Source organism: Lactuca virosa, chromosome 3, assembly GCF_052849685.1.
Source record: "Lactuca virosa cultivar CGN04683 chromosome 3, Lactuca_virosa_CGN04683_v6, whole genome shotgun sequence".
NCBI classification, from domain to species: Eukaryota; Viridiplantae; Streptophyta; class Magnoliopsida; order Asterales; family Asteraceae; genus Lactuca; species Lactuca virosa.
In genome coordinates this window covers 288156879-288183088 of record NC_136428.1, presented here as the reverse complement: position 1 = coordinate 288183088, position 26210 = coordinate 288156879, and the positions used below count along the sequence as shown (strand labels likewise).

At 34.1% G+C, this 26210-nt stretch overlaps 1 protein-coding gene across 1 annotated transcript; it reads right to left on the bottom strand.

Annotated features, from left to right (window-relative positions):
• Window positions 1-3987: 3987 nt before the first annotated feature.
• Window positions 3988-13903, bottom strand: LOC145164651 (adenylate kinase 2, chloroplastic-like). The gene is made up of 8 exons (XM_079083363.1): window positions 13848-13903; window positions 13237-13327; window positions 13117-13159; window positions 5033-5124; window positions 4796-4942; window positions 4634-4708; window positions 4479-4520; window positions 3988-4047 (listed from the first exon to the last, which is right to left on the bottom strand). The coding sequence occupies exons 1-8, from the start codon at window positions 13901-13903 to the stop codon at window positions 3988-3990; spliced, it is 606 nt and encodes a 201-aa protein (XP_078939489.1).
• Window positions 13904-26210: the final 12307 nt, after the last annotated feature.

Sequence of the window (26210 nt, the reverse complement as noted above, 5' to 3'; positions counted from 1 at the left end):
ATGTTGACCAATGATCCATATGGCATCCATATGTCATCCATAAGAAACTACCATGTTGACCAATGGCCTATATGTCATCCATGGACACCAATGACCCATATGTCATCCATAAGCAACTACCACGTTGACCAATGACCCATATGGCATCCATATGTCATCCATAAGCAACTACCATGTTAACCAATGACCGATATGTCATCCATGGACACCAATGACCCATATGTCATCCATATCTCATCCATCAGCAACTACCATGTTGACCAATGACCCATATGTCATCCATATATCATCCATAAGCAACTACCATGTTTACCAATGACCCATATGTCATCCATGGACACCATAAGCAACTACCATGTTGACCAATGACCCATATGGTATCCACATGTCATCCATAAGCAACTACCATGTTGACCAATGACCCATATGTCATCCATGGACACTAATGACCCATATGTCATCCATATGTCATTCATAAGCAAATACCATGTTGACCAATGACCCATATGACATCCATATGTCATCCAAAAGCAACTACCATGTTGACCAATGACCCATATGTCATCCATAAGCAACTACCATGTTGACCAATGACCCATATGTCATCCATGGGCACCATAAGCAACTACCATGTTGACCAATGACCCATATGTCATCCATGGACACCATTAGCAACTACCATGTTGACCAATGACCCATATGTCATCCATGGACATCATAAACAACTACCATTGACACCTACTTCACCACTTCACCACTAGTTACTAATTTTTTATTTTTCACAACTCAAGCCATGAGTAGAAAAAAAAATATTTATATTATCATTCAGAATTTATAAATATTAATAGATATATAAGTTTTAAAATAATGATTATATTAAAAAGTTATTAATTATAAGATAAAAAATAATAATAAATATTATAAAATAACAATTATATAATAATAAATTTTATTTCTTTAAATTTTTTCCTAAATTTAAGATAGATAAATTTTTATAAATTTTGATATTCCCTCCTATATTTTTAAAATATTTCAGTGTTCCCTCCTTCGTAAACGAAAATCACCAAAAAAAAAAATTAAAAACCCCGCTTCCCTAAATCTATCCCTATAGAACGATCAAGAGAGGGCAAAACAAAGAGAAACAAATAAAGATATGCGTGTGTGTGTTTTCTCTGCGATAGGGAGAAACGAACAGCACACACACTGTGTGAGTTCGATCTACTGAATCAGAGATATCACATATATGAAGACGAAGAAAGTTGGAGAGTAGGAGCAGGGTTGTTCGGGAAGGCGATACAAATGCGGTTGGGGGAGGTGTCAGATGTGGTACTCACGAAGGCGCTGGTCATCAATGACTGAGATTGATGCTAGATATGTCTACCCAGTTCTCTGTTATGCTAATTTTTATAAAAAAAAACAAGAGGTAATTTCAAAAACCCTAACTAAGCTGATTGATAAATTAGGGTTCTTGGGTATCTTGTATATTCTCAATTAATTTATTTTCTCTATTGAAATTCTTTTTCATATGTTTTGCTTGCTGTTTTACAAGTTGTATTTTTTTGCTGCCCTATTTTGCATTTTTCATGTACTTCATGTTTATATTGCTCGATTGGAATACATCTAATTACACGGGTTCATTGAAGGTACTAATTTCATATGTACCTTGTGGAACATTGATATGCATACAACCTGTTTGTTTAAATGCATAAGCGAGGGTACAGTGGCCATGACAAAAAAATTTTAATGGATTAGGAAAGGTGTCATAGTGTATGAGTATCCAAGACATGCATTTTTATCGTCTTGTTGTTGACCTATGTTATATATAGCTTATGGGTGCGTCAGTTTATACTTTTGTTTGATTTTGTGCTTTTTTTCGTACCATCTTTATTAGTGTTGTTATGATTTATCTGTATTAATGTAGTACATCTTTCATGTCATGTTTGTGTTAGTGTGTGTAGAGAAAGGGAGTGATGGAATGAGTCAATTATTTAACCTTCTTTAGACATGATTGTTAATGAGATAATTATGGAGTTTATATATTTATTTTTCTTAATGAAGGTGCTTGCTGCTTTTTTTAGTTTCAAATGTTGGTGGAGTCAACAATTTACAATACCATTGAAAGGGTCAATGGTATTGTAAATTAGCATGTAGGGATATCATTCTTAAATGGTTTCATTGGAGATGGTTGGATATGTTTTTGCTCAGGTGTTTTCATCAAAATTTGTGGGTTTTGATTGGATCGTATATTAAATTTGTTTGTTGTTCTATGCAGGTCATTGCTTTATTGGTTTGATGCTTTTTTGGTGAAGCCCCAAAAGTTAATGTCGTTTTGCTATTTGTCCCCATAATGGAGTAGGTTTGGTTGCTCTTAAATTTAGAAGTGTCAATTGATTTTTAGGTGGTTGCTATTAGTTTGATTCCGTTTACATTCCTGCTACATGCTAATTGTATTTTACTTATATTTGGCTTATTTGTAAAGGTGATTTCGATGATTAACGGTACAATGGAACTATGTTATATTTCGGAAAAAAATGATGAATTAGAAGAATTGAGAGAGTTTCCATGTAAACAAAATGAGGAAAACGAAGAACTTATGGAAATAATGAAAGCCAAAGATCAACAACACAACACAAAACGCAAGCAGCTTGAATGATAACTACAATCGGCAAAGAAAATTGTTAAGGCTTTTAAAGAACTGCAAAAATAGTAGATAATAGAGTGTTGATTTGTTTATCGCAAGTTATTAATTTTAGATTAACCAATTTTTATTTTCCAATGTAATACATATTTATTTTTTTATTTTATGATATAAATGTTATTTGATTTTTTTTTTTATTTTTGTTTATATATATTACTACAAAATAATTAGGATTTAATTTTTAAATTAATTATCCATTCGTAGCTATCCAGCTTTGCAACGAAAATATTTCTACGCTATTTTCGATGGAATCTGCTATGGAATATAAACCATGGATTTTGTTAGGGATTCATTACAACCGGTTTAGCTAGAGATTAATCACTACGGATTTTGCTAGGGATTCATCACAATGCATTTATCTAGGGATTCATCACAACGGATTTAGCTATGGATTCATCACCACGGATTTCGCTAGGGATTCATCACCACAGATTTAGCTAGGGATTCATCACAACGGATTTAGCTAGGGATTCATCACCACAGATTTAGCTAGGGATTCATCACAACGGATTTAGCTAGGGATTCATCACCACGGATTTTGCAAGGGATTAAATACAACGAAATTTGTGACGGAAGAACTACCACGAAGTTTGTGATGGAAACCTACTACGAAATACACGACATAATACCATCTACCACGGATTTCATTCCGTTGTCACAATTGCGACGAAATTATCGTTTCCTTTGCAAACCCCTCGCTACGGCATTTTTAGGGACAGAAATAGGTCGTTGCAAATTCCGTCGCTATTCGTCTTTTGCAACGGAATTTCAGCTTTTCGCAAGGGATTCCTTCCGTAGCAAAATCGCGTTTTTCTTGTAGTGTTATATGTGAAATACATGTCATTTACATGTGAATCACGTGTAATTGTGATTTACATGTGAATCATATGTAACTCATATGTGACCAACTTGTGATTTACGTGTGAATTACATCTTATTCATATGTGATTTACATGTGAATCCCATGTGATTCTATCAAAAAAAAATTCAAATGAATCTCTTACCAACAAGGAGTGAGCTTGGAAACTTAAAACCACAAATGTATCCACCAAATCCCAAAAAAGAGATGCCCATCTTCAGATATACCAACCACATGAGCATCACTATTGGTATGAAAACAATCTATTTTGAATGTATGGTGAGAACATAAGTTTACAACATTGAGAATTAACCTTGTTACACAACCATTCTGTCCATGAAGGAGTTTTGCATAAAGGAGAAACAAGGATGAGTCCAAGCACACGTGCAGTGATAAGGAAGAACATAATACAAACCTTGAATTGGTGATTTTAATCGACACTCACATAACACTGATAAAGATACGTCTTTCTAGAATCCAAATCAAGATGCTGCAACAAGAAAGATAATCAAAATCTTGCAATATGCCAATATGAAAGAAAGTTTTCTCACTATACAAAGTTAAAGTAAAAGGGCAACTATGTATACTAATAGTAGTTATCCTTTCGAAGTTTTTTTTATAAAATGACATTTTTTGATGCCTACATTAATAACTAACAATAGTTTTAATGGAAAGTCATGAAATGTCTTACATACCATTTCCCTATCACAGGGTTCACAATATGTTCGGCCATACTTGGCCCAGAGTTTAGCTTCAAATAATCATGGACAAAATTTTCATTTCAATTATTTCAACAACATCTTTATCAGAGACAACATCTTCAAGCTTTTTCATGTACACAACTTTAGCTAAATTATAAGTAAGTGAAAATGAAATCATTAGAATTCAAAAATGTACTAACCTCCTAAGCTAACTATGAACCATGAATAGTTTCCAGAATTCAAGTTCATCAATGACCAATGACTGCAGAACATATTAAAAATGAAAGCATTAGAAGTCACAAATGTACTAACAACAATCATTTAACCAAGTTTAAATTTGAGGTAAAGTCAACAAGTGTAAAGTTACATGCATACCTTGACTGTAATATCTTCAAACATGGAAAGGACTGATTCAACATTTTGGTTATGTGTTTGCAGCCGAAGCTTTACCTGATAAATATAATAATTAATCATTTACATGATAAAATGCAAAACTCATAACAACTGTAAAAAGAATTGAATTTAACAAAAACTTACTCTTTCTTCTGTGTCATCAAAACGTTGGGTGAGCCTTGCAGCAATTTCTTCAGTTTCGAGGGGTGAATATGTCAAATGATATATTCTACCAGTAACAGGATCCAACCTACGCCCAACCACTCTATCAACCAGAATCTCCTGAGGAGCCTGTTAAAAATCAATCAAACAAAATAGATACAAATGTACCTTCAAATTCAATCCAAACAAAAAAACAACAACATAATTTACAAATCTCACTTCAATATGAATAAAAAGGTATGGATGGAAACCAAAGGCTTGAAGTGTAGTTGCTTGTGATGAGCTTCTTGGGTATCCATCTAAAAGCCAACCTTTTGTTGGATTAGTGTCTAAGTCCATAACTATAATTGGTATGACTTGACCCGACCCGGCATGGTCCATTTGGGTTGCACTTCACCGGAACAATTTGTATGGATAAACTTATGAGAAAAGGATATTTATGATTTATTAATATATTATAAGTTATAATATATTAATATGAAATCATATTATTTAATTAGTATTGATCAAGAGTTAATTTGGAATTAATTTAGTGATCAAAAGAGGTTAATTAAATATTGACTCTTATATATATATATATATATATATATATATATATATATATATATATATATATATATATATGTATATATATATGGAATGGGCCAAGGTTTATTTAGGATGGGCTAAAAGTGTATGGAAGTCCATGGATAGTCCATGAAGCTTTTAACGCATGGATCCTATGTAAATGAAAGGTCATGGGTATTAGGGTTTACATGGATGTAACCCTAATCCTCCATAATATATAAATGGGTCCTTGGCTCAAAAAATTCGCGCTAGTGTGTGTGAAAGAAAAGGTGGCCTATTTTAGTGAGCTCTATATTCTCTCCAGTTGTTCCAAGTTGTTGATGGTGATTTGTGATTCCACTTGAGGCTTCCACACTATTGGGGCTAAGCTCTTAAGACTAGATACATCAAGACTTCAATCTCCACTATAAGGTATGTTATCCTAACTAGATTCTTGTGTGGTATATGTCAATTGTATGCTAGTCATAGGTTTAATACCTTGGAAACACCATTGCATGTATAATTAGTGAAAACATAGATCCAAGGTATTTAGGGTTGCATGAACACCTTAGGAGTGTTAGAATGCTCAAAATCCAACAGTGGTATCAGAGCCTAGGCTTGTTTTCAATTATACTTGATGCAAATTGCTGAAAAAGCTGAAAAAAATCGATTTTCTGGCTATCTGGGAACTGGACTCGCCGAGTCCATTGATGGACTCGCCGATTCCATGAAGAAATTCATCCTACTCGTCGGTAGGTTCATACACTCGACGAGTAGAAGCCCCTGACAGCATATTTTCGACTTTTAAGGCTGGAATTAGTCTAGAATCATTACCTTAAACTGTTTTGGACTTATAAAACCTGTTTTTGATGTGGTAATGATCATTCTAATCCAATTCAAAAGATAATTGTCAAAAGTTTCATGTTTTGTATTATTTTAATGATTAGGCTAATTACATGAAAAATTGTTTGATTTGAATTGCCTTGTTCATATGAGTTTAATCAAGATTATGAATATTGCTAGACATGTTTGTGATAGTTGATTTCAATCCAAATTAATCTAAAAGTTATTCATAATATGTGTTTTTGTAACTTTTCCTCAAGTTATATGAAAAGTCACATTAAAAAGGTTATTAAAACCATAGGTTAAGAAACTTGAAGAGTCTTTTCCTCATAAATAGTTTTATGAACTCCATAACTTGTCCTCAAGTTATGGATGTTCAAGAGTCTCTTCATTAAAAGTTTTAAAAAAAACCTACATTAAACTCATATGTTATGAAAATGAAGGTTTTGAATAATTTCAAAACTTGCCATCAAGTTTTGGAATTTGTAAAGTCTCACACACATTAATGCTTTAATTCCAAACCCTAGAATTTTAAAAGTTAAAATTCAAACTTTATGGACTTCATTAAATTAATTAAAGTGTTTATTTAAAAGAGTTAATAGTTCCATAATGACATGGTTTAAGTTTAATTAAATTAAGAGTATAGTTTAATTAATAAGATTAAACCACCAAATATTTTAAATGTGTAAAATACACCCTTGTACTATTATAATATTAAAAGCTAATACTTATATATATATATATATATATATATATATATATATATATATATATATATATATATATATATATATATATATATATATATATATGTATAAGAGTAAAGTCAATCTTACCATTAGTAGGCCTCATTCATGAAGCCAATATCTAAGGGGGGTATAAGGTTACTGCCTATAAAATGGCAGTTTAATGGGTGTCCACTCTCACCCACCGCTTTATTGACTGGTGGAGGGTCGTTAGCCGAACGGGTAGAAAACGACTATAATTCTCCCTTCATTAAAAGTATAATGATAAATACTAAGTAAGTAAACACTTATAAATTCCCAATCTTAGTTAGTTAGGAAAATGTGAAATGGTGCTAACCCATGAAATTACACTTTGCACCTTTGTTAAGTCGTTAGTGGAGCGTGTGTGGTTAACCGGCACACTAACATGGGACTAACAATGTGTGGTGAAGGGTAACTTAAGTTTATCATAGATTGGTGGAGCGTGTGTGGTTAACTGGAACATCAATTAGGTGATAAAGTTGAGGGTACCAAGTCAATTTGCATGGTTATTCACACCTTGTTTGTGATCCTCGGCATCCCAGTCACAAACTTGAGAGGGCACAATCGAGATTCAAACATTCCATTGAAAGTTCAATGTATCTCAAAAGATCTAGGAGTTTCAAATGTAATTAAAACTTAATTATATTTTGTTTTCATGGTGGAAATTGGTAAATCGTCGTTTACCTACCTTCAACTATTTTATAGCTTGGATTACGGCATCCCTATTCCGGTTAGAAATAGGTTGTTGGATCCTAGCCTTAATATTTCATATTGGGTGTTATATTAAGGACTTTAAATCAACTAAACTTGAATTTCTCCCATTATAGATGTGTAGTTAAGACAACTATGGTCTTCCCAAATCTTTAGGAACAAGCTTTCCTATTGAAGATGATATCCCACATGGCATTCAAGGTGAAAGATTAATCCATTTGTTGTGCATTAATGGGACTGGAAATCATGCTTCTGCACCTCCTCCAATTATTCTCCTTATCCCACAAGTTCAAATACTTAAAAAGTTCAAGGTCACTCAATCCCTATTGGCAAGTCGGGAGAGTCAGGTGTCGAAGTCTCAAGGTAGCTGGTTGTTGACTTTGTTCTTCAGTCACACCCTGATAACAGATCAAGACATGAACCTTAATGATCTTACCTATTTGCTTGATGCTGCTAAATCAGCAATGATTTGGGGCACTGGCAAAGCAAATTTGATTGGAAGATCAACTTCCCAAACATCCATGGACATTGACAATGGTAACATTAGAAATCCAGAAAAGCTTTCTCTTCTCAATGGAAAGGGATCGGCCATGGTCAAGTCATTTGACCTAATGGTAAAGAGAAAGGATAAGTCTGAGATATTCTCATGTACCATTTCCAAAGAGTCCATATGTTTCTATTGCCAAAATAAGGGACATTGGTTGCGAAGCTGCCCAATTTATCTGAAAGATCTGGTAAAGTCAAAAGTTTGACTCTACTTTAGGTAAAGTCCATTATCTAACTCTATTAAGTATCTTTTGGAGATTCTTAATACATAATGTAATCTAATTACATTTTGATGTTTTAGAAAATCAAAGGAAGCTTAAAGAAAGAGTATGCTGATTCTGATCAGAATTTTGAAGAACTGCTTAAGAGTTACGATAGATTGCTTAGGAATAGATATCAACATAGTTTTCATATGTATTTGCATTGTAAGGATAAGATTTTTCCGCAAGTTTTAAAATAAAAAGAAAAAATTTTTGATTTATTTATTTCAAGTATCCTTACAATGGCAATTGTGAAAAATTGTTGTTTATATGTTTCCATTGATAAGCAATATTGGAAAATGGATTTGATTCTTTCATTTGTGGTAATGTCATAATTTATCAAATAAGGAAAGATTCTCATCACCCAAGTTTCAGTTGGATAGAAACTTGGAATCATGCAAGTTGTATTATATGATGAGTGAGAATTTTCATTTTTGGGAAATTAAGACTAATTCCTTGTTCACATGTATGTGTGAGTCAAGTGAAGGACTGAAGGATTAGGTACACTAGGTTGTGCGCTGGTCAGGTCCACCACAAAGATCGATAAGATTATTCGTTTAGTATATATGGTTATACTTACAAGTTTAAGTGTAATTCTGAAATATTGGAAAAGTTTCAATGTATGGCCGGATGGATAAAAAGAATCAAATAAGGCAGAAAGATAAAAGTTTCTCCAATATGAAGAGATGGGAGAGTACTTGAGTATCTTGTTTTATGATTATCTTAGTGATCATGGAACCATACCACAATTGATCCTCTAAGAAAACCTTAGTGCATTTGTTTGGCTAAGGAGAGGAATCATGAATTGTTGAAATGGTTAAATCAAAAGATAAATCATACTTCGTTCCAAAAATCAAGTCTTAGAGTCATACTCTAAGATTGTAACTTGAGTGACATAATCTTTAGAAAGTTTATAACACTTATCAAATGTAGAGTAACATGGTTCTTACTCTTGTACATTTGAAATTGGTAAGTTGTGATGTTTTGGATAAAACAAAGACCAACTAAGACCAATTGTGTGAAGTGTTTAACTTGATAAGAATCTGCACTAACGCTTGAATATTTGTTTTGTCAAGAAATGATTCTGGACAAAGGGAATCTTATATGTCAAGAGGGCAGTGGGAGTCTTAAAAGATATTGAGAAAGTTTTAAGAACTAATCAAGAGTATTGTTAATCACTAGCCCACGACTTGAGGTTTGTAGCCTATCATGTTGACATATTCTTATTTCTGTGTCTATTCCAGTTAAAAGTTGACTTTGCATATGAGTTCTATGAGTTCTCAATTGCTTGCATAACAACCTGGAAGCAACGGTAGGCCCTTGTGCTGCCGGGTGGCAAGAAATTAAGATTGAACAAATTCAGTCTATATGAGTTTGGATTTTGTCACTAACCTTGTCTTGTGATTATGGCTATGACAAATTCACATGGATAGGAACACATACACTATAAAAATCTAAGTGTCATAAGGTTTCTCTCCGATTCATGAAAATGATGGTGAGGAAACTCTTTCACTAAGTAGATTTTAAGTAGATAGCAATTGTGATATTTGCATTCTCAAAGTCATTAGTGGAGCGCGTGTGGTTAAACGACACACTAACATGGACTTGTGAGAATGGCAAAAGGTCTAAACATTATGATTACGACATCCCTCTTCATAACTGTTTAGACACACATGTGAGCTATCTAAGGAAAGGTGTATGATTTTTGATAAAACCTTATCAAAGCATCTCGTATCAGAAATCTGAACTTTGGTAAAGAAAGTCAGTAAAGTATTGATTTCTAGAAGTCCAGCTGATTCCTGGATACATGTCAAAGCTAGTGGGATCATAAGTGGTATGCTAGTAAGATAATAATCATTATGCTAGTGGGAGCATGATTATTATGTTGCTAGTTAGCAATGTTAATTATAGAAAACAAAAGATTCAATTCGTTTTGAAAAGTTGTTTGCTATAATTAAGGGAGAGGATTTAAACTTCATTCTAATTCTAGAAGCTTAGATTGAGATTTTAATCAACTTTAGTCAAGGATATACATGAATGTTATGTTGGAATGGTTCAACATAAGGAAATTCTGTATATGTTGCGTTCTCAAATTCGATTATGATTACGACATCCCTCTTCATAGTTCGAATTGTGAGAACATGGCAAAAAAAATTTATAGCATGAATCATGTCCCATATGCTTCGGGTATAGGATCGATTGCATGTGCTATAATATTTATCCTTTCTGAATTTTCCAAATGCTTGGGGGCATTAAGAGGAGAAAAGGTCTAGTATTGGATATGACTAAAATGATTAAGCAATTGTCGAGGACAATCTGAGGTTTACCAAAGATTGGTTGCTCAGGGACTGTTGGACGTATAGTGTTAAACTTTGGAAAGGACCATATTGACATACTCTGAAAAGAGGCAACTCTTGTTCACAAGTGATAGTCAAAATGGGCATATAGTAAATGTCTCCATAGGTGGAAGTTATTATTTAAATCTGTGTAAGATTAGAAAAGTTAATGCAAGAAGGATATTCAAAGGAATGTACTTTGAATGTGAGACTTCGTTTCCATGGAATTGATCTCCATTGGAATACTTTGTAATGTTTGTTGCAAGTCTTTGTGACTTGGGCATAGTCATTACAAGGGGATAATTGCATATAAGTTTAGGATCTAACAGATTACGGTAAATTGCAAGAATTTGGTATTCTTACATTTACAAAGTAAGGATTGGGATTGTGAAATGAGCATCATTGAAATATTGTCAATTGATCTGTTTCACAAAGTAAGGACCATAGACAAACATAGTGTGCATACTTGGAGTATGGCATAGCTATTGTTTGGACAAACATAGTGTGCATGCTTGGAGCATGGCATGACTATTGTTTTAATTTAAGTATTAAGTTGATGAATCGAAACATTGAATAATGAGTAATCAATATGGTGCTTAGATAAAAGGTGTTTTATTCACTCTGAAAGTGTTGGGGCCATATAGGATTAGTATTATTCTTGTGTTTCACTTTGCATGTTTTGACTTCCAGAATAACTAGGTCGTTCTTCCCGAATGACTAAGTTATTCAAACCATCCACAGTCGGTCATATGTTGGAAGTAGATATGAATCAAGAATGTCATGAATCTGGCTTGTAAGATTTGTCTAAGGTTCATTAGACATAGCAATGGTTGCTACAACATTCATGAGTGCTCATAAGTTCAGAGTATTGGACTAAACCCACGCTCATTTGACTCACTTCATGGATTTAATCACGAGTGAATTATGAGACGATAATATCTTATATTCTTCAAACCTAGAGATATGAGTTGTTGACTATGAGTTGGTTATACATTGATTGCACGGAAACGCATTGGTAACTCAATGTTATAAAACGTGCCTTTGTGTATGATTCAACAAGTAGTTAGTACAAGCATATGAGTCAAACTTTATCCATTCCTTTTACCCTTAAAGGGATAAAAGCGATATCTGTGGGCCCCTCAATGATTTACTGATGACACCCTTAAGTGCTTGGCCAAGCCTGGACTGATTTGATTTGTTCAATTAGTCAGTTGTCATAAATCAAAAATCGGGAAACAACAAATGGACAGAGAGAATGATTATAATCCATGTCTCAGTCCATATGATATCTAGAATGGAGGAATATATGATCACTTATCTAATGGATGCGTCATTTGATTTGTTCAGAGTTTGACAACGGCTTTAAGAGCTACGATTGCTAGTCGGGTTATGAAATCGTACTTGCAATAATAGTTATTAGACTTATCCAAGTGGGAGACTATTGGATTAGTGTCTAATCCATAACTATAATTGGTATGACTTGACCCGAACCGGCATGGTCCATTTGGGTTGCACTTCACCGGAACAATTTGTATGGATAAACTTATGAGAAAAGGATATTTATGATTTATTAATATATTATAAGTTATAATATATTAATATGAAATCATATTATTTAATTAGTATTGATCAAGAGTTAATTTGAAATTAATTTAGTGATCAAAAGAGGCTAATTAAATATGGACTCTTATATATATATATATATATATATATATATATATATATATATATATATATATATATATATATATATATATATATATATATATATATATATATATATATATATATATATGGAATGGGCCAAGGGTTATTTAGGATGGGCTAAAAGTGTATGGAAGTCCATGGAGCTTTTAACCCATGGATCCTATGTAAATGAACGGTCATGGGTATTAGGGTTTACATGGATGTAACCCTAATCCTCCATAATATATAAATGGGTCCTTGGCTCACAAAATTCGCGCTAGTGTGCGTGAAAGAAAAGGTGGCCGATTTTAGTGAGCTCCATATTCTCTCAAGTTCTTCCAAGTTGTTGATGGTGATTTGTGATTCCACTTGAGGCTTCCACACTATTGGGGCTAAGCTCTTAAGGCTAGATACATCAAGACTTCAATGTCCACTATAAGGTATGTTATCATAACTAGATTCTTGTGTGGTATATGTCAATTGTATGCTAGTCATAGGTTTAATACTTCGGAAACACCATTGCATGTATAATTAGTGAAAACATAGATCCAAGGTATTTAGGGTTACATGAACACCTTAGGAGTGTTAGAATGCTCAAAACCCAACACCTTTTTCAGCAGAATCTGATTGTGATAAACGATCCTTCACCATCTATTTCCAGGGAAGAAATAATTATAAAAAGCTCTATATATAAAGTTTTACAATGAAGGTCAAAGAATCATACGTACCATGACAACTATCTCATCTGGAATCAACTCTCCTTTCTCCATATATTCTTTTGATTTCTTACCTTTTGCAGATCCCACTTCAATTTCTGTTCTTAGGTCAATAAGCAATTAGAACAATGAGATTTTATGAAGGTGTTAATTTAAATAAGCAGTTCAATCTTCGTATCGATTGAATCCGTATAAAAAAACGCATCAAAAACAACTATGAGCACATAACTCGACAAGTTATAATTCAAATCAAAACGATTAGCACAAAGAGAGAGCTTATCGGTGTAGAGTGTTTGCAGAATGATTATGAAAACATTATATAAAATCAATTAAGATTATGATGCAACAATCAAGGTACAGAAGCTCGAGTATCAGATGGTCGGCGAGTGGTAATTCCTCTTCCAGATGATCGACTATAGTTTTGAAATGTTTGTCAGAAGGATCAGAGCCTCGCTAGTGTCGGCGTGGAAATTGAGATGAAATCGAGATCTCAATCCGAGATGCTTTCGAAATTCCAATGGAGCCATGTCGGAGAATCTAGTGTCGCCATGGATAAGCCGACAGATCAAGCTTTTGATGACGATTTGTGTGGCGGACGGAGGTTAGTTTTGAAGAGAGTGAACCTGTAATCGTCTTCTTCCTGTGACACATATGATTTACCGAATTGATGCTCCTCCATGTTCAACGATTGGAGTCATGACGGATGAAGACATCGTCTCCGGCGACCAAAGACAACGACGATGAAGAAGAAGATGAGTGAAGGGGCCGTCTTTGGAGGCGATGTGACGGTAGGAGGTTGGATGAGATAGAGAGAGAGAGATGCACATGTAATTCATCTCTAAAATGCCCCTGAATCATTTAGTTATCATACCCCCGTGTTGTTTTTTTACCATGTATTTACAAAAATGCCACAAATGATCCTAACCTTTTATTATTTTTATCTAACGACCCTAGTTTGGTTCTCAGGTTCTCGGGAAACTTTGAGTTCTCAAATGATCCTTCCTCTCTCTCTCTCTCTCTCTATATATATATATATATATATATATATATATATATATATATATATATATATATATATATATATATGGAAAACAAAAAAAACCCTAAAAATGCATAAAAAATACTTAGAGATCTAAAATCTTTTTTTTGAATTTATATACAAAAAAATCGCAGGTTTTTTTTTTAAAAATTCGCTAAAAAAATATAAAAAATAGAAATTTTTTTTATTTTGGTTTTTTTTTCAAATTTTTTTAGCGAATTTAATTAAAAAGTAGCGATTTTGTCTATATAAAGTAAAAAAAAATATTTGTGATCTCTAAGTATTTTTTTTATGTATTTTTTGATTTTTAAGGTTTTTTTGTTTTGCATATATATATATATATATATATATATATATATATATATATATATATAAGTATGTTCAAATGAGAACATTTTCTAAAATGAGAACATTTGAGAACATCTTTTAATTAGACTAATACAAAAGCCCCCACCTCACTATGACGTCTCTCAGCCTCTTTTGAACTTGTACCACCCACTTAGACCACCAGACCCTTACCGGAGTCACCGTCCGTCATCGGAATCGTCGGACCGGTGCCTGAATCAACCAACTGTTTCCTTTCCCTTTTCTCTCGATCTAGCGGTTCCCTCCATCTCTACTCGTATTCTCGTTAGAAATAAGCTTTCTCTGCCTTTCCTCTTCCTGAAACGCCGCCCTGAACCACCTCCTTGAATCAGTCGTGAAACTACCTTGTCGGCAACCACCCCTTCTCCTTTCCTCTCTCATCTTGTTTCATCAGCCACCAGATTTAATTGATTTCACCAGATCTGAAACAGAAGGCCACAACAAAAACTCGTCGGAAAACCAAGTCATCGAAAACCGCCCCCTCTCTTATCCTCTCTGATCTCATTTCGCTGGTTACCAAATTTGTGTGTTGGAATGAAAACGGGATCATCATACACTGATACTTCACATGGAGGTGGAGTTTTTTGTGTTGCACACCAACTGTTTGATGAAAGTCCTCTTAGAATTTTTTAGTAAGTAGGGGCTGATTTGACGATGACAAAAAGCTTTGCAAGGACCTGTTTAAAAAATTTCTTAATTTTGGATGAATTACATTTCGCTTGCCAAATAGTGGCCGGTGGCATCACAAATCTATGTAGGCATCTTTTATTCTTTTTGTTATTCGTTTTGCATCAACTAGACATGAACCAATGCTAATTTCTCTAAAAAAGTTATTTGGTGATGGATCAATACTAGAAGAAAAAAATATATCAATTTTTTGTTGGTCCATCTTATAGAAGTTTATCTAATTGCTATGGAGGAGGAACTAATCTACTAAATAGCTTTCTGAATTTCACATCTCAATAGCCTAATAAGTAACCCAAAATCATATAAAAAGTGATAAACTTTAGGCTTAACCATTAAGTCCTTAATAGAACACCAAAAATGATTTAAAAGCTATTATGATCAATTTTTCCAAATCTGTCCTCCAACTTCTAAAATTTGTGCAAGTCAATAAGAACACCTAAAAATCACGAGACTTATTTTTATAGAAATCTTAGTGTGTCTAGTTTCTTCAAACTTTGAATCATATTTCGAAATTCAAAATCCTTAAGGGGTAAAATTGGCAATCTTCTCAGGTTGGTCCATGCTGTCATAGATTTCATGCATTGTCTTCAAAAAATCATAATAAATTCATTAGAAATCCAAATGCCAAAATTCCAAATCCTATAATTAGATATGGATGTATAGTTTCCTACATATAAAGGGACTAATGTACTTCTTAGTAATATTGGTACAATTTTTTCCAAAAGTGTTGAGTGGTCCATAAAGTGACGACTTAAAGTTACTAGCTTATAAATTTAATATAAAATCAACCAAAAATTATTAGAACGAGATATTTATATTTCTAAAAATCTAAAAGGGGGAAATTTACCAATATTATTTTATAGAAATTTAAGAATGGGTTGAAAGGGAAGAAAACAGATCCCAAAAAGAGCACTACAATCAAAGAGAAAATAAGAAAATATATACATATATTTTATAAGAGTAATAAAATAAAGCACAAGCTAAATAATGTTATAAATGTTGTGTAAGTTCTTGAAAATGAAATGATCCATCTTGCTCACGCTAGCGGATTTTCAAGTTCAAGGAGGTGAGTTACACTAAGTCTCATATTATGTGTACGTAATCACATATGATTTATGTGGCTAAGATTCATTTTTGCATTCTCGATTCAATAAGTGTTTTTTCCTCTTTAATCATATGTCATTAAATACATTTAATTAGGTGTGATTATATTTTCTAATCACATATGATTTTATTTGGACAAAACGTATATTGTCTATATAAATCATATGTGATTAGATACATACAATCACATGTGATTATATACACGATAACAAATGTTGAACCAAGAACACAAAAACAAATCTTTATCCAAATTAATCATATATGATTAAATACATCTAATCACACGTGATTATATGAATCTGATCACATATGATTTATGTGGACACAATTCATTTTCGTTTTATCGATTCAATAGTGGTTTTCATGTATTTTATCACATGTGATTATATGTATAATCGTATGTGATTAAGTACATGAGAATAACTATTGAATCGAGAAGGAAAAAATGAATATTGTCCACCTCGAATCATATGTGATTATATACATATAATCACATGTGATTAAATACACAAAAGCAATTATTCATCGAAACCGCAAAAATAAATGTTGTCGACATAAATCATATCTGATTAAATACATATAATCACATGTGATTATATGTATCCAATCATATATGATTTATGTGGATACGATTCATTTTCACATTCTCGATTCAGTAAGTGTTCTTTGTCAACTGTAATCATATGTGATTAAATACATATAATCACATGTAATTATATGTATCTAATCACATATGATTTATATGGACAAAAAATAATGATACCTATATAAATCATATGTGATTAGATACATATAATCACATATGATTTTCTACACGAGAACAACTATTGAATCGAGAAAACAAAGATAAATATTGTCCACAATTATCATATGTGATTAAATGCATATAATCACATATGATTTTATGCATCTAATCACATAGAATTTATGTGGAAAATATTCATTTCCTCATTCTCGATTCATTTGTTGTTCTTGTGTATTTAATTACATGACATTATATGTATCTAATCAGATATGATTTATATGGACAATATTCGTTTTCGCATTCTTGTTCAACAGTTGTTCTTGTACATTTAGTTACATATGATTTCTGTACACAAGATTCGTTTTCGTGTTTTCGATTCAATAGTTTTTCCTTTTTCCACATTAATCATATGTGGTTAAATACATAAAATCACATATGATTAAATACATAAGAAAAAATATTGAGTCAAAATGCAAAAACAAATATTATCAATATAAATCATAAGTGATTTGATACATATAATCACACGTGATTAAGTACATGAGTATAACTATTGAATTGAGAAAGATATAATAAATATTGTCCACATAAATCATATGTTATTAGGTACATATAATCACATGTGATTATATGTATTTAATCACATATAATTTATGTGGCCAATATTCATTTTTGCGTTTTTAATTCAATAGTTGGTCTTGTGTATTTAATCACATATGATTTATGTGAAAAAAATTTGTTTTCACGTTCCTATTTCAATAAATCATACGTGATGAAATATATATAATTACATGTAATTATATACACGAGAACAACTATTGAATCAAGAACATTAAAACAGATTTATGTCCACATTAATCAGATGTGATTGAATACTTATAATCACATGTGATTAAATATATGAGAAAAAAATAATAAAATGAAAACTCAAAAATGAAATACGTTCATATAAATCATATGTGATTGGATACATATAATCACATGTGAGTATATGTATCTAATCACATATGATTAAAGTTGACAAAAAATAATAATTGAATCGAGAACTCGATAATGACATATGTGATTAAATATATCTAATCACATTTGATTAAATATATCTAATCAAATGTGATTATATGTATCTAATCACATGATTTATATAGACAAAAAAGAATATTGTCCATATAAATCATATGTGACTACATACAAATAATCACATGATTTATATGGACAAAAAAGAATATTGTCCATACAAATCATATGTGACTACATATAAATAATCACATGGGATTATATACACATAATCATGGGTGGTGGTGATGGGTGGTGGTGGTGTGTAGTGATGTTTGGTGGTGGTGGTCGTGGTGAAGGGTGGTGGGGGTGACATGTGGGGTGGTGATTATAGTAGGTGGAAAGTGGCAGTGAGGAGTGGTGGAGACGGGTGGTGGAGACGGGTGAAAGTGATAGGTAGTGGTGGTGGGTGGTGGTCGGTGGTTGTCGGTGTTTGGTGGTTTTGGTGGGTGGCGGGTGGAGGTGATGGTGGCGGGTGATGGTGATAGGTGGTGGTGGTCAGTGGTGATGGGGGTGGTGGAGGTGGATGGTGGTGATAGGTGGTGGAGGCGGGTTGTGGTGATAGGTGGTGGGTTGGTGGTAATGGCGAGTGGTGGTGATAGGTGGTGCTCGGTGGTGATGGGTGGAGGTGATGGGGAGTAGTGGTGCTGGGTGGTGGAGGCGGGTGGTGGTGATGGGTAGTGGGTGGTGGGAATGATAAGTGGTGGTCATAATGGTGGGTAGTGGGTGGGTGGTAGTGATGGGTGGGTGGTGGGTGAGGGTGAATGGGGACGGGTGGGGGTGCTGATGGATAGTGGTTGTGGGTGGTGGGTGGTGGTGATAGGTGGTGGCGGTGAGTGGTGGTGATGGGTGGTGGGTGGTGGTTGGTGGTAGTGGCGGGTGGTGTTCATAATGGTGGTTGGTGGCTAGGTGGTAGTGATGGGTAGTAGAATTGGGTGGGTAATGGTTGTAGTGGGTGGTGGTGATGATGGTGGGTGGTGGGTGGGGGTGATGGTGGCGGGTGGTGGTGTTCGGTGGTGATGGGTGGTGGTGGTGGGTGGTGGTGATGGTTGTGGTGGGTGGTGGTGGTGGTTGGGTTGGTGGTTGCAGGTGGTGGTGATGGGTGGTGGTGTTGGTGGTGGATGATGGTCGTGGTTGGCAATGGCAGATGGTGGTGATGATGTTGGGTGGTGGGTGGGGGTGGTGGTGATGGGTGGTGGAGGTGGGTGGCGGTGACGGGTGGTGGTGGTGGATGATATTATTTGGTTGGTGAGTGGTGTTGGTTAGTGGGTTTCTTTATTATTATTATTATTATTTTTTTTTTATAATTTTGTTTCTACTTATTTCTTGGTTTATATTAATATTATATGATGATTTTAATTTAAAAAAGTTATGTGGTCAAATTTTGTTTTCAAATGTTCTCGCAATAAGAAATGTTCTCGATTGAACGCTCCCCTATATATATATATATATATATATATATATATATATATATATATATATATATATATATATATATATATATTAGTTTATAACTCGTGTTAACCACGGTTATAAAATTAATTAAACTTTCATAGTAAAAACTGAAAATTATTAATCAATCATCTCAAGTAAATTATTTTAAATAAATTATTAATTAAGAGATATTTTTTTAGTTATATAAAATTATAATCATTGATTTAAATAAATGCATTAAATTCTATCACCCTATAATATGTATATTAATTTTATTTCATTTTTATTCTAATGTTATTAATTTAATGTAATCAGAGTGTGGAATTTAAAATTCTAAATTTGAAATGTAGAATCAATTATTAATTTAATATAATGTAATTAGAGTGGGACATTGAAAATTTAAAATTTAAAATGAAGAATTAATAGGTTGACATGTGACCTGATAGTTTACATATAATATTAATGAGGATTATTAATATTGTGATACTTGTCAATAGGAGAATAAATTTATTCACTTATTAGAATAGGGATATATATATATATATATATATATATATATATATATATATATATATATATATATATATATATATTGTTAGTTTAAAACACGCGATCCTTTGGCAATCCGAATTACCATGTTCCGAGATAATTGCTATTCCGATGTAGTGTAGAATGGAGTCATCCAAGCTAATGAAGTGATCGGAGCTTATGGACTTTCTGAAGTTAAGTGAAGACTGAATGATCTAATATTAGTACTATTTTGTCTATATGTATTTTGTTTTATTTCCTTGTAATGCATGTTTACGACAAAGGTCAACCACACCGATGTCTCAGGTGGTTGATCTGCAGTTAGCTTTTTATACACTTGTCACATTTTTGTGATTGGTCCTAGGTTAGTATAAATAAGATCATCGCCCCATGTAATTACTAAGAACCTTTTCACCAGATTCCACTCATTGAGAATCAATCAAGAATCATTCAGTCATATCATTCTCTTTGTTCTTAAGTTTCTTTACTCCTCATATTCTATTTTACTAAGTTATTAAATACTTTGTTGTTCTATATTATTCAAGGCTTGATTGGATATATCAAGACTTGAATGAAACATTTATTTGCCTCAATTGTCGTGTTGATCTTAAGGTTTGATTTATCAAACCTTGTCCTTAGATATCTTGAGATATCATCATTCCCTCACAATTGGTATCAGAGCCAAAGTGGTTGTCATTTGAATCCACACGATCAAATTATAGTTGGTTGAGTTTACCTTGGTATCTCAATCATTTATGTTTTAGCATGAAAGTTCTTATATATACCACTTTTTCTCATAATATCACACTACAATGGATGCTCTTAATCAATATCAACAACAAATGTATTCAATGCAAATAGAAAACAGTGTGGGTTGCCCTTCTCGAGCCCCATTGCTGGTTGTTGAAGAATATGATCATTGGAAAGTTAGAATGGAAAGGTTATTGGTTGGAAAAGAAAAAGGTGAAGAAATATGGAGATCTGTGAAAGACGGTCCTCATGTCCCGGTTAAGCAGATGGTTCGAGATGCTACAACTACTCTCATGGGTCAAGACGATCTCAGACCTGCACCTCTAACAGCCAACGACATCGAGAAGCTCCATGCTGATGAAATCGCCTTTTTTGAAATGGTGTTTGGTGTTCCACTATCACTCTTTGACCACATTAAGTTGTGAAAATTAGCAAAGAGAATTGGGACACTCTTTAAGATCTGTTTGAAGGTTCATAAAATATGAAGGATACGCGTCTGACCTTAGTAGTGAATGATTTCAACACATTCACTACAACTCCAGAAGAATCTGTAGCCTCATCGTCAAATCGGTATAAAATCATGGTGAACAACATGACACCGCATGGTGTTGTCCGAACTCCTCTTGGCTACAACTTGAAGTTCATTAATAGCCTCGAAAAGGGATGGGGTAACCAACCCATGTTACAACCCATATCATGGAGTCTGATACTCCACCTTCTGGTTATCCGAATTCTCAAGTCATATTTGAGGTTGAATTTGAAAATTTGTTCATACCAATAGAAATTGTTAGGTCATAAATTGTGGTTTATACTTTGCTTTTCATAGATATTAGAGTTCTCGGTCTAGGACTGAAAACAACATGTTTTCGGTGATGTTTGGACTGAAATCATATGTGATTTCGCTTTTGGGTTTTGGGTTGGGCCTTTATTATTTAGGTCTAGGTATATATAGTCTATTATTAGGCATGTAAAGGAGTGAGAGACGTTTTTGTGAGACTCCATAAGCTAAGAACGTGATTTACCGAGAGAAACAGAGAGAACAAATTTAATCAGAATCTTATGTACCATACTATCTACAATTTAGTGTGCATTGAAGATTCATGTTGTGTTCTTGTTACGTATCACGTTTTACATCATTCACTTGATTGTGATTCCGCACCAATTCTGGTGAATCCGATTGATACATCACAATTTGGGGTTTTACAATTGGTATTAGAGCTAAGGATTGGTATCATTCGGGTTATTGCAAAATATTAACAATTTTTTTTTGAGCTTCTTGGTGTTTTTGATTTATTTTTGACAAAGTTTTTGCCATTGTTCTTCGTGTTCATCACTATTTTAGGGAGTTTGATCGAATTTGGGAACAAATAATTGAAAATTTCGTGTTTTTGGCAAGTTTTTGGTCAAAAATTTACGAGATCTCGGCGGCAGACCTCGGTCTTCGGTCAAACCCTAGTAGATCTCGGCGGCTAACAACGATTTCGGTTAGGGCACGTGTTATCGGTCAGATTTTCGGTTGCACCTCGTTCTCGGTCCGTAACCTTGCAGGTTCTCGGTGCGTCTTGAGTTTTCAATTCGCTTTTCGGTCCGCGTATTCGGTGCAAGATCTCGGTCAGCTCTAATTCTCGGTTTTCAAGATCTCGGTTAAAAGTATTTGGTCTCGCATTCTCGGTTGTATTCTCGGATTTTCAAGATTTCGCTCAAGAGGCCTTGCATTCTCGGTCTAAAACTTCGTTTTCGATCCAAAAGCCACGTTTTCGATCAAATAACCTCGTTTTCGGTCCTCAAGCTTCATATTCGGTCAAAACGCCTTGTATTCGGTAAAATACCCTCGTTTTTGGTCTTGAAGCTTCATTCTCGGTCTAGAAACTTTTGTTCTCGGTCAAGGTTATTCTTTTGACAAAAAGTTTGACTTTCAAGTTTGACATTCGAAGTTTCAAGTCAAAGGGCATTTTTCTTGGCTACACAATCAAATCTATCTTTTTGGTAAATTATTCTTTTTGGTGAATAATGAGTTCTTCAATCACCAAGGCAAGTGAAACCTCATATTCTCAATCCTGTGAGGATAGAATAAATCATTACCATGAACAAAAGGAAATATTGGTAAGATAGGTTTTTCACCTTAAAAATGAAATCTACAACATTAAGAAACTCAATAAACCTCTTATAGAAAAAGTAGATGCTCAAACTAAAGACCTAAAGAGAATTAAAGAGGAATATAGCATTAAATGTGAACACTATGATTATGCTAAAGAGGAAATTGCCAAATTAACTGTCGAACTTAACGCATTGACAGCTAAATTTAAAGATGCTGAATTTAACTTTAAGAAATTTGACGTGTCAAGTGAGGTAGTTGTGTTCATGATAGAAAAATAGTTAAAATTTAAAGATAATTAGAATAAGGGTCTAGGGTGTCACAATGTTCCACCTCCCTTCAATGATAACTATACCCCGCTCCTTTAAACCAATGAGGTAGAGACACCTGCTTAGTATGGCCAACCCCCTGTACCAACTTCAGTTAAGACTAAACAATCCGGCCCAACTGAGAGTATTGAGGTGAGCGATACTAATGCTTCTACTACATGTGCAGGTAAAGTGGTGGAAGATGAGAACAAGGAGAATAGAAACAATTCTATTTTTGTCGATTCTGTTGATTGTCTAACCAATGTCTCTTTGAATTTTGAATCTGTTGCTTCTAATTCTGTTACTTCTAATAAACATGTTGTTGGTAAATACAGGCCACCAAAACAAGCGAAACAGACTGCTTGCTGTAAGTGTGCTTGTGGGAATAATCAGAGACAAGGCATGGGCACGCTACCAGGGACAAGCAGAAACAACTTCTACGCGAAGAAACATACATGTTTCCACTATAGAACACCTGGACACATTGCCAAAAATTGTCCAAATCGTGCAAATGTTCCCTACTATCACAAGGTTGGCAGAACGTGCCAAGAGGGAGATCCTCCAAAAGAAACCCTTCTAGGTCACGTTCACGCAATGGTGACTGGAATGCTAAAAAGGACATATCGGACAAGGAGCCAAATTCAATAGATGGTTCAGACAAACCAAGATCGGTTAGGTCGAAGTCATCTCGATGATTGGTTTCAAGCTCTAAAACGAGTGTTGAGGCATCCATCCGATCAAACAAGAAATGGGTTAAACCTGACTACAAATGGGTTCCAAAAGTTCACACTCACAAATAATCTAATAATTCTAACATTTCTTCGTCTTCTGTGTCTGATAAATAGGATATGTCATGGGAAAGAGTATCTTGTGTAGATAGTAATGGTAGACCCAACTTTAAAATGGACCGGGATCCAAAATCCAACTAATCCCGCACTCTATGCTAGAGCAGCTATGGAGGAATATCATCAGACTGCGGTAGGTTGATAGTGGTTGTTCCATACACATTATCAGAGACATCTCTCAACTGCACAACATTCAAAACTTTAATTGAGGGTATGTGTCCTTTGCAGGAAGGAAGAAATAAAGGATCACAAATGGGGATCACATTTAACGGCGTGATGAATATTGAATATCTTAACTTCGTTCCGGAATTGAAACACAACTGAGGCTGAACACGTTGCTGCGTCTGCGTGCTGCTCTCAGGTCATCTGGATGCATCTTCAATTGTTGAATTATGGTTTGAGTTTTCTTCTCGATACTTCTGAGTTTTTTTAAAATGATTCGTTTTGAAGACAAATTTTTTAAATTTGCACATTTATTTTATTTTCTTTCTTCCCCATGCACAAATTAAGGGGGAGAAACAAACTCGTGATGTATCAATCGATTTCACTATGATGGTGCGGAATCCCAATCAAGTGAATGATGCAAAACGTGATATGGAACAAGAACACAAGATAAATCTTCAATGCACACTATATTCAATAATAGTCTAGTACATAAGATTCAAATTACACTTGGTTTTTTCTCTGTAAATCACGTCCTTAGCTTATGGAGTCTCACAAAAACATCTCTCACACTTTTACACGCCTAATAATAGGCTATATATACCTAGACCTAAATAACAAATGCATAACCCAAAACCCAAAAGCTTAACCAAAATCACATGTGATTTCGGTCCAAACACCACCGAAAACATGTTGTTTTTGGTCCTAGACCGAGAACTATAATATCTATGAAAAGCAAAGTATAAACCACAATTTATGACCTGAAAATCTCCCCCATGGTTTATAGCTTTCTTTTCTCTTCAATCTTCTCTTTGATCTTGAATTTTAATCTTAATCTTCGATTTCTTCACAACTTCAAGATGAACATATGAATTTCTGCATGAATGACTTCATCTTGAACAGTCAGACTTCCTTTTAAGAATTTGACTTCGAACGCACATTAGGTGTAGAGGATTATTGTAAAGGTTCTTTAAAATCAACACTTTCAGCTTTGAGAAACTTCAGTTATAATGACAGTGAGACCATTTCTTCTCGATTACTTCAGCAGGTTCATAAATAGCAGCAAATTGATTGAGGAGGCTTCAATGTAATTCGTCACATAACTTCAATTACAGCTTCACATTGCTTCTGGGGTTGAAAGATTGTATGTTGAAAAATAATCTTCACATCTTGTTCCTTCGAATGAGTGTTCTTTGTCGCTCACAGATGAGTCTTGAAAGTAACCATGAATAGAAAGTCCCTGTGGATCACAGAATCATAAAGACCCTTCTCATCACAGTTGTTCAAGGACCCAACCTTGGCTCAGATAGAGATTACTCGCAGTATCTGTGTGAACACGAAGGAACGCATGGCGATTTGTTGAGTATCGAAGAGCTACTCATGGCTATTTTTGATGTTAGCCCGTGCATATCCTTGATCAAAGATCTCAATACAGTTTCTCAAGTCAACTAGTTACCTTGACCCTTGGCGATACGTTCAACGATATCGTGCCTTGCGAGGTGCATCGCCCTAGTACCTAAACCGTTAATTCTTTTACCTGCGAAGAATGTAGCTGAGAATAAATTTGAGTCTCCGCAGTTTTGCATGAAAAAAAGATTTTCAAGACCATGGGAGGGATGTTTAGCGATATCTATTTCCCGGTTGGGTGAATTGCCCTGGTGCTATGACAATTCTTAGGTAAAGAAAACTAACAAGACCAATCTTGACACTCTGTACAGTTTCAGGCTTTCAATTCCTTAAGTACGACAGTTCTTTAAAAAGATACTGCCTAACTGACAGTTTGTACAGTTTCAAGCCTTCAATTCCTTGTGAAAGTGTAATAACCTTCAGTTCCTTTCCGAAATTCTTCTCCTTGCTCAGAAAATTCTGA

Coding starts and splice junctions, on each gene's coding strand:
- LOC145164651 (XM_079083363.1), bottom strand. CDS start 13,903: ATGGAGGAGCATCAATTCGGTAAATCATATGTGTCACAGGAAGAAGAC. Junction 13,328..13,847: donor CAGGAAGAAGACGATTACAG/GTTCACTCTCTT, acceptor TATTGACCTAAG/AACAGAAATTGAAGTGGGAT. Junction 4,521..4,633: donor TTGAAGATATTACAGTCAAG/GTATGCATGTAA, acceptor TATGTTCTGCAG/TCATTGGTCATTGATGAACT.